Source organism: Drosophila simulans, chromosome 2L, assembly GCF_016746395.2.
Source record: "Drosophila simulans strain w501 chromosome 2L, Prin_Dsim_3.1, whole genome shotgun sequence".
NCBI lineage: Eukaryota > Metazoa > Arthropoda > Insecta > Diptera > Drosophilidae > Drosophila > Drosophila simulans.
The window spans coordinates 20365285-20380369 of record NC_052520.2 but is presented as its reverse complement, the minus strand read 5'-3'; the positions used below and the strand labels follow the sequence as shown (position 1 = coordinate 20380369).

At 43.5% G+C, this 15085-nt stretch overlaps 1 protein-coding gene and 1 long non-coding RNA gene across 2 annotated transcripts in view; one reads left to right on the top strand and one right to left on the bottom strand.

The window, feature by feature from the left end:
• The first annotated feature begins 527 nt into the window (after window positions 1-527).
• Window positions 528-15085, top strand: part of LOC6732982 (probable nuclear hormone receptor HR38) — a 29473-nt gene continuing 14915 nt past the window's right edge. The window contains exon 1 of the mRNA XM_039295675.2: window positions 528-1058. Coding sequence (XP_039151609.1) covers window positions 617-1058 — 442 coding nt within the window. The 5' untranslated portion in view covers window positions 528-616. The remainder of the gene's footprint in view (window positions 1059-15085) is intronic.
• On the bottom strand, window positions 1846-2121 carry LOC123327275. Its single transcript, XR_006541891.1, has 2 exons — window positions 1999-2121; window positions 1846-1918 (listed from the first exon to the last, which is right to left on the bottom strand). It is a non-coding gene; the product is annotated as an uncharacterized LOC123327275 (long non-coding RNA).

Sequence of the window (15085 nt, the reverse complement as noted above, 5' to 3'; positions counted from 1 at the left end):
TTTTTGAACTGAAAGTTTTGCTAACATTTTAATGAGCACGTGAGCTGAAGAACAGTAGTAATTGTTTTTGTGTTGCCCGTTGCGCGCGTGTGTGTATCAGTGTGTAAAGTGTAAGCAACGTCCTTGTGCCTCCCACTACTGCAACTACCACAACCGAATATATATAGAGACCCCAGTTGATATAGTATAGCGTGCGTAAGTCGTTACGTCGCTCACATCGTCACTTGGCCACTGCGCAATCGCCGGAAAAAAGGAAAGGAAAAAAGAGGGAGAAGTCCAAAAAAGAAAGGAGGCAAGTTCAAGTCTAAGGACACACAACAAAAACAACAGCCGGGCAAGGCCAGGAAAATGAAGCCCGATTATAACTACTGCAATCAGAGCTACTGCGACAAAAGCTCCGGTCACAGCCAAGGAAATTGAGGCAAAATCGCAGCCCAACTCGGAACAGTCGTGCTGGATCACCAGCGCCGCTCGGGGCGCCAAACAGGTGCCTATTTAGAAACCATATAGTGTGTGATCTGTGTTGTCCCGTCCCGTGTGCGTTTTATGTTTGTGTCCCATCATCACCATCCACATCATTGTTAATTTTGGGTTCTTTAACGGAGAGTCGTGGTCTATGATGCGCGATCGGCTTGCCTCGCTGATTGTGGTGAAGCAAGAGGGCGGCAGCAACACGAGCATTAGCCACCACCAGGCAGCGGCCATCAAGTGCGAGGCCGCACTGTACACTCACTGCGAGAGCGGTTTGTTCCAGGAGATCAACAACAACTCCTGCTACAGACAGAACCTCAATGCCCCGACACACCAGCAGCAGGCACACACATCACACCTGCAACACGCACAGCAGCACCAAACACACCAGCAACATCCCCTCTTGCCGCCGCCTCTGCCGACTTTGCCTTTGATTTACCCCTGCCGCAACCTCTTCCCCGACGGTTGCGATATCAATCACCTGGCCTGCTGCAGTTCCTCCAACTCCAACTCCAACTGCAACTCAGACTCGAACTCCACCTCCAGCTCACCCGGCAACAGCCACTTTTTTGCCAATGGAAACACATGTATGTATTTGGTTTTCCCTTTCGGCTTATCGGTGTTGGTGTCTTTTTTTGTATTTGTGGTGTTTTCTTCTAATTCGCTAATAGCACACGCGGCGTATACGCAATGTGCAGTGCGCATTGCCAAATCGCCCAAGAAGCTAACTGTTTGCTCAATCCGTTTGCGAGGGCAGGTCGGGGAAAAAATCTGAAAAATGCACATTGAATAAAAAAGGGGGCGTGGCTGGTGGGGGTAGCTTGGACAACGCACAATGACGACATAAATTTGCATGAAAACTGCTCAAAATGCATCATAAAAACGGTGAAAATATTAAGCTCCTATTCGCAAAATACGAGAGCAGCCACAGTTGAGGTCAAGAAGATAGGGCAGAAAGCTCTGAATATCCTTAAGAAATTATTAAAAAGTAATTAAGTAATTAAAGCATTTGGAGAAAGGAATAAAAAGGTGTAATATCAAAAGGAGCTCTAATAATTTTCGGGATTTATTAAGCACCACATGAGAATTTTTTGTTTTTTTTTAATTATTATTTATTAAGTGAAGAATCCGTACATCATAATATTGTATCTTAACATCACAGGGTGGAGAAATATTCTTAGGAATTACCAAACACTATAGTTTCAAGTTCTCATTTGCTTTAAAATTAGTAAACTATGAAATGTTGTGCATTTGCATAAAATTAATTGAGGCAACTATCCCGAACTGTAAAGACGGGCTTAAATCGATTACCACCACTTTGACCTTAGTCGTGTGTGCAGACCCGTCTTGGCTCTTGGTGAGCATGTGCTGCTGTTTTTGGTGTCGTACACATGTTTACCAGCGTCAGCAAAGCGCCGCAGTTTCAGCAGACGGCAGCGGACGCAGCCTGACGCAAAATGATTTACAAGCTGCACAATAAACACCGCACACAGATGCAGTGCGTCCGATTTCCACACAGATACTCACTATCGACGGGCAGGGATGGCCAATGCATTTTATTAATAACCGCATAAAAAAACATCGCCGATTGAAGCTCAAATATGGGGAAGATAGATCGATCACTTAGTTGCCGAGTGGATGGTTAGGTGGGTGGTTAGGTGGGTGGTTAGGTGGGTGGTTAGGTGGGTGGTTGGTTGGGTGGTGGGGCATCCGATTATTGGGCTTACTAAACGGCTTGAAAGGCTTTGCCAATTCATTCGCTGCGGCAAAGTCGGTTAGCCACTTGTTAGCCGCTTCTTAAGCGACTGTATTTTGCGGCTAACTTAGCGCCCATTAAGTGTTTCGCAGCAATCAGCTTTTAAGCACTCTGCGGTTAGCGTTTTCCACTGCAAGTGAGTCATTAGTCTTCAACTCAGAGGAATCTACTATATGCACATTCTAAATTGAGCTACATAAGGATAGGTATCCTTTCGATAGTCTTCAAAAAGATTTTTTGGAACAACTACAACTACTTAATTAGTTTTTATGGTGAAACACCAAACCGAGGGTTGCCAATCGATTGCAGAAGTGAAAATGCAGGGCGAAATGCTCTAGACTCAGTTGACTATTAGCCGTGGCCAAACAAACATCTCTATTTATAAGTTGGTTATATAGTACCATAATGGCGATGGGCGCCAAAAGTGCCCGACATCGGATGACAAGCCAGAGCAAAACAAATCGCCGAAGAACATATGACCAGGTGAGGTGCATCCACCAGTTGGGGTATATAGTATCTAAGCCATGACGCCAGCGAGGCCATGAAATCGGCCAGTTTAACGGATTAGGCGGCACACAGTTTTCACATTACGGGTGTTTTCCCGAGGCACGAGTGCCGAAAACGTCATCGTCGCGGCGAAAACGAAAATATGTGACGAAACCGTGAAAAGATTGCACTCTCCTTGCGTCAGCTGCATCCCAAAATGTGCATCTCTATATATATATATATCTCATAATTGGTTCGATTTTATTTTCATTATATTTATGGCTGGCCACGTGCTGATGACGTCTTATTCGGGGGATGAGTTGGCTGAATGCCGCGGTATTATCACCAGTCAGCGAATTTCTTATTCCTACGACTAGTCACATTTCGAATTTTGTTTTTAGTTGTGTTTTTATTCGATGCTCACGACAGGGCGTGTGAAAACACTGTTGCCTTTACTCTCTTCTTTCCGATTTGCCTTGATTGCTCATACGCCGCCCGTTCAACATGGCAACATCTCTTGGGCGTAGCCAATTGCATTTCAACATGGCCCAAAGCGACCGGGCAAAAGGTTCGCCCGAGCCGCACATATAGAGTCGTTCGATGCACTTGGCCAGGGATCAAGATGATCTCGGCTTCCCTCGCTGATTAACCCCAGCGAAACGAGCTTGATAAATGATGCAAAACACAAAATACCTACCTGCTCACATATCTATGACACCCGAAAAAGTTAAGATACAAAATATATCGTAGCCCCTTCATTGTATAGTTTTATTCACGATCCGTCGTGCGTTGTGAGTTATCTCCGCGGCAGCTGTCGGGATAGCCATTGTTGATTGTTGCCTCTTTTGGCCATTCCTCATAGTCGTAGCGACACCCCACACCGCCACGCAAATGTAAGCCATCCCCGCACACAGCACACCGGTTTACCCGGAGCAGCTCCATCTGCCAAGACCAGTAGTCGCCTTCCAAGTTTCGTTTTCTTTGGCCAAACACACGAGCAAACATTCACAGACGGCGGCACAGGTGTATCGAAAGGCGTTAGTCGGATAGCCCACTAACATGGTTAGGATCTGAACATTTTGCCAACTCTTTGTTCTTCGGTACTGGGCTGAGCTAATGCCCAATTCGATGGGCATTTAGTTCCGCTAATAGTGGACTTAGAACAAGGGAATAAAAATAGTTTACAAAAACAATACCAATTATAATTGGAAGTATCTAAGAGGGTTTAAGAAAGCGGTTAGTAAAATGATCCATTAGATATTTAATCCAGCTCCATTAAACTGTCATCAATTCAGCTCGAAACTCTTCCAAATACTTCTGTCTGTCATAATCGCAATCTTGAAATGTAAATCCATCTGCAACCTATGTATCTCAACTATCTCTGAATCAGCTCGACTCGCACTTTTGCTATTCATTTTCGCACTGTGCGAATGAGTAAAAACCACAAAAGTGAATTTGTTAATTTGTGTTTTTGAGGTGATTTTTGCTTTGTCTAGTTTTGTTTTGCTCTGGGACTTGGGATTTTTGTTACTTCTGCTATTTCTGTTGAGGATGGGATGGGAGGCCCGCGTCTCTAGGCAGATGGATAGGAAACTCTCGATATTAGCGACTCGGGCGACTGCTTAATTATTTGCGTTGATTTATGCGAATTTTATAACGAAACGCGTCGGGGGAGGGGAGGTGCCATTATGGTCTTCATCGCTGATCGATGGCCAAGACATCCACAAAGCCGCAAAGCAACAACATCCAAATGGCCAGAAAGCATTGATGGACCAGAGACCACAGACCACAGACCCATAGACCAGCATTAGTTCCAGTTCCCCTCGTCGGATTATCGGGGAACTCGAATCAGATGCATAATGGACAACCCACCTCAATTACGTAATAATTATGGTGCGCCCGGTTTAATTGTGTTTATTATATTGATTGTGAGCGCGTTTCGTTATTAATTGCCGATCGATTCGATTCGTCCGATGGTTCACACGATGGCGGCGATTCGAAAACGAAAATAAATGCGGAAAGCGCGAATTCTTCTGCTTGTGCATTGTTAGGATAATTTCTAAATGCGTCTGCCTTGTTTTAAATTTAAACAATCGCCGCGTAATTAGCCAGCACCAATATGCCCAACTAGCCCCAGCCAGCATCGCTCTACCCTCCCAGTTCGATGTCCAAATTGCAGGTATTTCTGGCTGATCGCGAATAGAACGCATCCCGGGTCGATGAAACTATTCCAAGTGCCATTCGATTCCGCATAGTTGTCCTCAGTCGGGGCATTCGATGTAATATATAGCCAGGGCGGAAGTCATTCCAGTCTAGTTCTAGATCTAGTTCTTTTATTTGATGTTCAATGATAACATATACATATTTGGCATATTTTATATCATAGTTCTTATTATTAAATGAGAAGATGAAAGATATTTCCTTACTTGCTTAATACTTAAAATGAAATCTCATTTTAATCAAAAGGCTTTAGTAACTCTGAGATAATTTGGGGATGCTAAAGTACTTTTTTGCAATCAATCAGTACTCAGCGGTCGCGCTTCTACATTTTAGCCAACATTCCGCGGCTGGGTTTGTTTTGGTTTCGATTTCTATGCCACTTCCCTTCCCTTCCCGTCGAGTGCAATGTCCACGGATCACGAGGCGTGGTGGATGTCCCATCGGTGGCATGCCAGAGGAAGAACGTGCTGTCAGTCGGCGGATGAAGCCACTGCCAAGACGATGTCATCAGTGCACCACCACCACCACCACCAGCAGTCAGTAGCACCACTAGCACCACCAGCCAAGTCAGCAGCATCCTCATTATCATCTGCTGATCGGCGGCCTGGGAATGCAATGCTTCGGTGAGGCGTCGCCAGAGTTCATCCGACATCGGGTATTGGACAGCGGACAGGTTTTCCTTTCGGCGGGTCTTTCTTTTATTTTGGCCACTTTGTTGCCGGTTGTTGGCTGTTGGTTGTTGGTCAATTTCGACTGGCTCTCGCACATGTAAACCTTAATTTGAAACTGATTGGATTGCCTGGCCGTTGGCCTCTTGTTGTGGCGTTTTTCTATTTTTTCTTTGTGCATTTTTTGGTTATTTCTTAATTTTGCCATGCACTTGATGAGCTCGATGTGAATTTTGAGGTTTTTGGCAGTTCGACTGCCTTGAATCTGTCATAATTTACAAGACAAATTAACTATTTAAATGTGGATATGTACGAACGAAATAAATGTATAAATTTCCATTTAAACCACCACATATTTGCAAAGTTACATATGTATACCATATATGTTGCAACACATTTGAGCAGATGCTTTGTTTTATTGCCGCATAGTTTTAAATTCAACGTAATTTTGGACACCTGACACCTACGTCTCTCCTCACTTCATTCCCATTCAAATGACCTAAGATGTAATTAAATTCGGCAAAAGGCATTGCACAACGTTTAACTTTAAATTTTAGCGAGAACAGGCCCAGCCATAAATTGCAATCAAATCGAGAAAATTCCGAAAAACACGTTGAGAATTAAAACCGAATGAAAAATCCGGCAACAACACAAAAACCAAACATCAAGCATTAGTGCGTCGTCAAAAATGCAAGAAAATTTATTGTCTATAATGTTTGCTTGGTTAATTTTATTATTTTAATTATTTGCTGCTGGCTCTCCTGCCTTGACGAATGTGTTCGCCGAGTTGTGAAAAAGGCAGTAAAAAACGTTGGGAAAAAAGAAGCTGCATTTAACAAGTTTTCCCCTTGTGCGTACGTACGCCGTTGGTTTTGTAATCAAACAAAAATTGTTTGCTAACAGTCTGCATCTCTGTGGCCGGGCTAGAAGATTCGTCGACTTCGCGGCCAGTTCTTGTCCAAAAGGAAAATCCGCCAACTGCCCAGCAATCGAAAATAAAAATGGAAAAAATTAAAAAAAAATTTTAAAAATTTAAAAAAATAACCACGAACAACGATGCGGTGTACAAATTTTCGTTGTTCGCCTAAGTAAGGCTCAAATTGATGCGATTTTTGTATGTTCTCTACAATGCAATTTTCGGCATTGCAGTTTATACTTTTAGTTTGAATTAATTTAATCAAAATTGAAGAATTAACACAATTATTACAGCTCCAATTAGCCAAAACAAGGAATTATTTATCACCGCTGATTATTTTACCATTTGAAATTAAGCAACCGCTTTGCTCATAACTTGTTGGCCACTTCACGCACTTTTCGATGCAACTTAGCCTCCATACTTTGTATTTCAGCAGGAGTGCATTTGAAATTCGCCAGCAGCGTGGCCAATAATTCCATGTTTTTCCCTGCTACATTGTCAATTGGCTTGTTTATTTCATGTTTTGGCGCGCAACTTGTTTGCCAGCCAGCGTTTCGTTGTCTCGTTCGTCGTCGCACTTGAAGATGCGGCAGACACTGAAAGGCGAGATTGCAACTGCCGCATCGGTTTGATTGGCAGACGGACGGCCCACGGAAAGTCCGATCGGCCTGAAGAGTCACTGGAGGTGTTTAGGCCAACCAAAATACCAAACATAAGAAAAGATTGCCACCAAGATTGCAACTAACCGGAATACCTGTGTTTTTCAGCATTTTTGCAATTTCAGTTGACATCAAGCAATTCGATTTGGCCACCTTTTACCCATTTAACCAGATCATAAGTTGCGCTTCTTTTGCCATCCTTATCTCTGATTGATAACACGTAACATTGCTGCATTGGCCAACTATGGGGTATTTAAGCCCCTGCTTAAAGGTTATAAGCTGAAAGCGAAACTCTGCCGAGTAGAAAAACAACATCCTGTGGCTATAACTATTTTTAAACAGCCGCCTTTTTGGCCCACTGCAGAGGTGGAAGAAGAAGAAGAAGAAGGAGAGGGAGAAGAGGAGGAGCAGGAGGAGGAGCTCACGTGCAAAAATAACACCGAGCTGGGAAAAATCGAAGACCCCAACGAGCCCCTTCCAGTCGCCAGTTTGATGGCGTAATCATCGCGGGCAGTCGGGAAAGGGAAGGGAATACACCACCGGACGGACACATTGTATATATAGGCCACAGATACACCCCCTGGAAACTCTCTGTGACGTCATTGTGGAAAAGTGCTAGGTCGGGGTCGTCATTCGGCGGGTATCTCTGGCTGGGCTCTTTCTCTGTGGCTCTCTCTCTCTCTCTCATTTCCAACAGCTGCCAACGAAAGTTGAACCCAACCACCCACTCGTTTCGCCCAGAGAGTGCCTCACGACTCTCACGTGGCTCCCAAGGTCGTCCGTTGGGTGGGTGTTCGCTCTTCCCCGCTTTTGTTTTTGTTTGGCCCCCCACGATGATTTCACACTTGTAGATACCGCCAGGATACACAAAGCACACACACACACACACCCCCCGCCGAGGTCCTTGATGTAACACGCCTTCTTTTACCATCAGAACTTTGGGTTTGTTTCTTTTTATGGCTGGGTCGGTTCCAAAGGACCTTGGAAGTCGTGTGCGGAATTTAAGCAGCAGGATACGAATTTTCAGGCGAAAGTAGAGGCAGCTGATTATTTAATGGGGGCTTTACTTCATTTCGCGGGTGTCCCTGAAACTTTATACTTTAACACTTTGAACGGTGCGAAAAGTAGAACCTTATTCAAATAAATCAAATAGATACGTTTGAGAGGAATTTTGGAAATATGTTGAAATATTTCAAAACCAAAGATATGTTAATCTCATGCGATTCGCGGAAAACCTATTGGCTGGTGCCCATAACCATAAATAAACGATGAAAACTCAGCCTAGCCCAACAGGTCATAAATTAAGCGCAGGAAAACGAATAATCACAGGTGGAAGTGCGTCAAAGAACCGACTTCTGCTCCCCCGAGGCATGCAACATAAGCAATAATCGGAGACAAAAGACATGCAATTATACAACTTGAGGCGAAACAACTCAGACTTTGGGGGGCTCGTGCCAGAGGCATATAATTAAGGCCCGAAACACAAATCACAGCCAGACCAGATGTAGTGAGCATATATTCATATATATATACGCGACTTTGTGTGCGTGTGTGTGTGTGTGTGCGACACGCACTTGAAACTGATGACGTCCTTGGCTTTGGACTGGCACAATCCTCGGCTTGGGGTTCACAGGCGATCGATAAAGCCACGCAGGACTGTTTGTGGCCAGCGGCTGTTGCCATGTTCCAAATAGAACTCGTGACGTCAAGGCGGAAGCGAGACGGATGCACTCGCTGTCCCACTCTGCGTATGCGTAATATTACGTATACCACGTGTGGGAGCGAACAGTAAACAAAAAGACTGTCCAGCGAGCGCAATTAAACGGCTGATTTCGGTAGCTCGACAATTAGAAGATACTCACAATCTATATAAATAAACAAAACACAGATACAAAGATACAAATAAAATCACTGGGGAGCTGGCTGCAAGCTGGCTTCGAGCCAAGATGCCATCGCAATCAGCCGCATCGAGATTGGCTTAATTGAAGCGGCGACAGCGAGCGTGTCTCATTACCAAGTCAAACACAAGCTGGGTAGCAGACGCCGCTGGAGTTTGGCTAAAATAAAAACTCAACAACAACAAGAAGAAGAGGGCATCGATGTGACAAGATTGTCAAATAACTGGCGGCAGTGACATCAAACATTCGATGCAAAACACACTCCGAGATACGGGTATTTGGGCTATAAAACACATCTTGAATTTCCATAATTTCGACTCAGCCGGTTTTTGCATTCTTCGGACCGCTTATTGCCATAAATTCGCTGCTCGAATTTAGAACATTGCAATTAAAATAACGGATCGGTTCTCTCTGGCCGAAATGGCCAACAATTTTGCTTATTCAAGCTAATCTGCATTTTCTCTCCCACTTTTGGCAGCTTCATAAACTTGAATTCATAAATTTGCTTTGCGCATTTCCTGACCAATAGCCAAAAGCTACAAAAAAAAAAAAGAAAAAAGCGTGATTCAAACTCTTTGCTGACCTTGAGAAATTATTGACAGCTTCGCTTTTAAAATTAGAATTCGAAAGAAGAGAAAAGAATTCGTATTCCTCCCTTTTGTGCGATTCTAATTTGGACTTTCGCTTGACGATGTGCAGCTTGCAGCGGGAATATAACAAGTTCTTAAGTTCTTTATAATATTAGATTGTTATATATGGCCATAGAACTCTTTTATGATTTCAAGTTTGCAAGTTTTGTTTATTTCATTTTCGCTTTGTCAGGCATAACGAATGGGGAGTTGTGAACAAATGCAGATATAAATGAATCGATTAGCAGCGAACCAGTCGCCGAGATGAATTCCAAAAGATTTCGAATCGTTAAGCAGTTGAGATATGATCAAAGGAAAACTCTTGGACTCAGATACATTAAATTACACACTTGTTGTTCCTCAAGCTTCTTGGTAATTGATTCAAATTCTGAAGAAAGTACATCCTTACAACTATTTAAATAGCAAATACAATCGAGTGTATCCATAAGTGAATCAGACGTCATCATTATATTCGCACCTTGCTCTGAACAGGATCTAGATACTTTCTGCGGCTCCCCATTAGGCGGTTAATTTATGCGCTACTAAGAGAATACATTAAGTCGTTCTTCCCGATGAATCTCAGACAATCGGTACATCTGAATCTTCAGTTTTATGGCCCCAACTGTTTGGTGCATCATAAAAATGTTTAATTAATTTTCGTTATATTCATCATAATATCGCTTTTAATGAGTTGCTTTTAGACACAAATTAACACTGCGGGACACTCACTTGACCGAGTAAAAAAATGTAATTCAAGTTGTGCGGGGCACTGAGTTTATTTGTTTATTTGTAATGCATTTCGACAGGAGCGGCATTAAAGGGAGCTAAATTTATCAAATATAGAATCAAGCTTGCTTAATTACTTTTAAATTTCATTAAGAACTTTCTAGCAGTGCGGTAAAAGGAGTTTACTTGATTTAAATTTTAGAGTTTTAAGATTTAAAGTATAAAATATCATAAAATATCATAAAGAACCCAAACTATATAGTAGCCCCAATCCCCGCAAATCTGAGCTCCCGAGTGCCCACATTGTGTTCTAGTTACGTGATGGGGCGCCCACCATCATCGCCACTGGTCGGATGGCCAACTTCACCGTGGTTGCGCAACTAAGCCGTAAGCCGTGCTGATCCGAGATCCGAGCGGACTCTGTCCTTGAAAATCTAATATTCTCATTCTCATATACTCAATTAAAGCCGCTGCTGGTTGCGGCGAATAAAAACCGGCGCTTAGTTACAATTTGCAGATGCTTAGGAGCCGTCAACGAAACTCGATTTCGGAGTGCCAGACGGCCAGTGAGTTGCAATGATGCAGCCAGTATGCACTTATCCATGTGCATCTGCAGGTGACTTGAAAGTTCTCAGACTTCGGCTGACCAAATGGCGGTTTCATTGGATGGATGCACTTTTCGAGTCTGAGGCCAAGAGCCTTCACTTTTCTTGTGCTGCAGTACTGCAGTTCCCCCAGGGCATTGTTCTGGCACTGCGCTCGTCTTCGCCAGCTGGGAACATTTTTGGTTCAATTAACACGTTTGTTTTGCAATCGAATTAATTAACTCTCTCTAAATACGTTCATTTGGTGGCCAAGCAATGGTCGTGGCTACAGGTTTCGCCTAAGTTATGGCACTATTAAATTCTAACCAGTGACAAATCAGCGCACTCAAAATGTACAGCAAATCACATTAATCGATTAGCGATTTGGCATTTATGTATTTCGGGCTGATAAAACCGTTTTGGGTTATAAATTTCATATTTAGCGTTAATTGAAATATTACCAAATAAATGCGGAATCATTTCAGAAGAGTTGCGTACGAGAAACCAACTCATTTTTAGTGATTTTAATAAATACCTTTAATTTATTATGGTGTAAATATGAACTATTTGGAAGATCGTTTATTGAATAAGCTACCGCTCCCCTTTTGGCCAAGTAACCACCACAAGCACGTCCTTTGAGCCACTGTCAAGCGAAAGCCTTGAACCACAAACCCCAGAAACCCCAGAAATTGGTAACAAGCAGCGCTAACTAACCAAACCAATGCAAAGCAAACAAGACAAAGGCTAAGACAAATAGCTGATCCGAAACGCGCCCAGTTTCGGATTTGGGTATTCAATTTGCTGGGACCTCCTTGGCTCTGTGGGCCCAGTTGACTTGCCCAGTTAACTGTTAACGGTCTAAACGCTCCAGCTCGATCGCAATTGGATAATGAATGATGCTTTGAACTGTGGCAAATTCTTTTGTCTCTTGCCTTTAACATTGAACTTTTCGCCATCTCCAGAGCAGCGGCGACCGATACAGATGCAGATACATCTACAGCTACAGATACAGATACAGATAGCGGTAGAGATGCAGATAGAGATTCAGAGATACACTTCGATTCCCACAGCTCCGGATGATTTATGGCCGCTCAGTGGGTATGTAAGTGGTATGTGGTTGTGGTATGATCATGGCGGATCTAACGGATGAAACAAGAACCTTGTTGTGCATTTGACACGCCACGGAAAGAGGGAAAACATCGGGGCATAAAGAGTATCTCAGCACAATAAAAATAAAATGCGATGAATTATGGGGCAAGTTTTTGTAGTTGCCAATAAGCATAGTCGATGATCGGTGATCGCTGATCGGTGATCGGTGGATGGATCGCTAGATCGGCACCCATCACTTGCCGGCAATTGTGCATCGATCAAGAGACACCGATTCCGACCTTGTGCCCCAATCCGCGGCAGCGAAAGAAATGCGTGCAAAAAGCGCCACAGTCTGGTGCCTCTTACAACGATGATCTGTGACTGCGATCCAAAGAAGCGAAGGTCTAACGAATTTTGGCTTCCAATTAAGAGTAACAAATAAATGCCGATGATTTCGGCATCGCATTTGACTGCGTTTCTCGCGTGCTGTCGCCCAATTGATGTTGCCAACTCGCAGCAATTAGCATAAATTAAAATTGGTTTACGGCGCAATCCGAAGAGGAGGCGGCCAGCGGGTGCGAGAACCCAAGATGCGACCGGCAATCCGCTGGCGATGAGAGTAAAAGTGAACCAACCGGTTCGGGTCGTATCGCATCGGATCGGCTTCTATAGTTAGTCTCTGAATTTATGACCCGAGAGCCGCCCACTCCCCCACTCCCTGGCCACCAGATCCGAGCGATTCGATGCGGTCTTAGAACCAAACGCAGCATTCTCGCAAAAAAAGCAGAGCTAACAAAGTAACACAAAGAAAAGATACTATTTGAATTATGTAGCCTGAATGCCCTTTTAAAGCTAAAAATTCACAGAACTATCTTTTCATGGCTCAATTCTAACCGATTTTTAATTTTTACAATAATATATATATATATATAATGCTATCACCTTAGTGTTAGTTCTGCTTCTCTAGCTAGCTAATATACCCGCTGAAAGGGTAGAGAGTCAGAAAAAGCGTTGCGCATGCGCCGCATCATCGCAGTTCTTACTGTTTTTCTGGCCCATAACTGTGACTGGTGCTTGTGCGGTGATTTATTCTCGAGTTGGCCACTGCTCGTGCTCTTAACTTGGCCATATCTCAGCGTTAGCTTTTGCTTTCATTCGGCTGCTGGATGCGCTGGACACTGGCGATTTAGAGACATTCTGGCACAAAAGCGTTGATGTGGCTAAATTGGCAATGGCTGCAGCATTAAATTGAAATCAATTCTTGTGTCCACTGTTTTTACCTTGTTTTGTTTTGGCTCCCATGGATCGCCGACTGGTTTATCCGAGATCCATAATGAAAAAACACTATGTTCTTACAGCTCCATTCTGCGTGTCGCTGCTCAGTGAGCTGTCAACGGGCAGATTATCGTTATTTCCTTGGGCCGCATGGTGTTGTAGTTGCTTTTTGTAGCGGTGTCGGCTTACCTATTTAGATTGCGTAGCTAATCAAGGCGAACAATTAACAGATCTAAAAATGTTTGTTATAAATAAACACAAAAGGAATTTATTAGTGTTGATTCGGGATTGTGTTAAGTGCAGTCTTAATTTGCAACAGGTGTAGAATTGGCGCTTTCTGGCAATTAACAAATGGTACCTTTAACTTATTTAAATGTATGTTTCAAACATTTCACCTAGAATTAGGTACACATTTTTAAGGATCTGATCTGATTTTTCACTTTCATTTGCGGACTCCAAGAGTAAACAGTCCATGCCACTTATTTGCATGCCTCAACAAATTAATTGTGCAATTAAGATTCCCCTCGCCAAATGCAACCGATGTGGGGAAAATATACGAAACGCATTTGGAGATGGAGATTCCTCGTCGTCCTGCTGCAAAATCGTGACTCTTCTGCCTCGGCGGGGAAATCAGTTTGCGATCTTTTCACAGCAATAATGCATATTAAAATGCCACGCTAATTGTTATTGCAGCCCCCGCCATCGCCCCCTTAACCCTATACCCCAGTTGGACTGGCAATTAAGTAATAGACAAACAAACTTTGGCTTGCGTGTTGCCACTGCAACTGCAACAGCAGCAGCGGCAGATGCAGCAGCATCTGAACTGTGTGCATCCAGCGAATGGACAAATTTTTATGCCCAACCTGAGAGCCCGAAGTTGTGTGTTGGCCAAGGCGCTTCTGTTGCTGCCTTTGACTATTAATTACCACCAAAATAAAAAAGCTAAACAAACTTGGGGAAATCGAAGCCGGCATTGTTAGCACAACTACTGTTTTGCGTGGGTGAACGAGGGAAAATATGTTGCAGGCAGCCATAAATTTACTGGACAACTTCAATAAAAGCGTTCTGTTGACAAGACTTTAGTTTGTGCAGTCAATTGATTGCAGGCCATTAAATAATCGTATAAAATTTCAGTAAAGTATTTGCTTAATTTTCGTTAAGTGCAATTAAAAATTAAGGTGTAGAAGTAAAGAAGTTCGTGGCATCGAGGCTCCACTGCGAACAAGTGGCTGCAATTGAATTTAATGCCGATTGTCGGGATCAGAAGACGACTCTCCGCGGACTGTGAGAACCCCCTAAAAAATGGGATTAGGCCCAGAAAATTAAGGCAGATCTTGTAGAGCGGAGGGAGCGCAGTCACGAAGCTGGCCCCTCGGTTTGCTGCTCTGTTGGCCTGTTGGTGGGTCTAATCCCTGCGACGAGAATGAGCTTGGCCCCCCGCAAAAAGCCAAGACCCACACGACCATAATAAAACAATTATGACGAAAAATGGAAAACGGAAAACAAAACGCCAAGACTAGGGCGACCTATCGATGGCAAAAATTTATCACACCTTAGTTAACCCCGACACCTTGCCGAGCCTGAAACAGCGACAAACGTGGCTGGAATGCGCCAGAAACCGAAACCAAAACAGAAAACTGAGGAAATATGGCAAACGTCTCGACTTTGACTTACACTGACTGCAATAAGTTAATAGTTCGAATTCGAT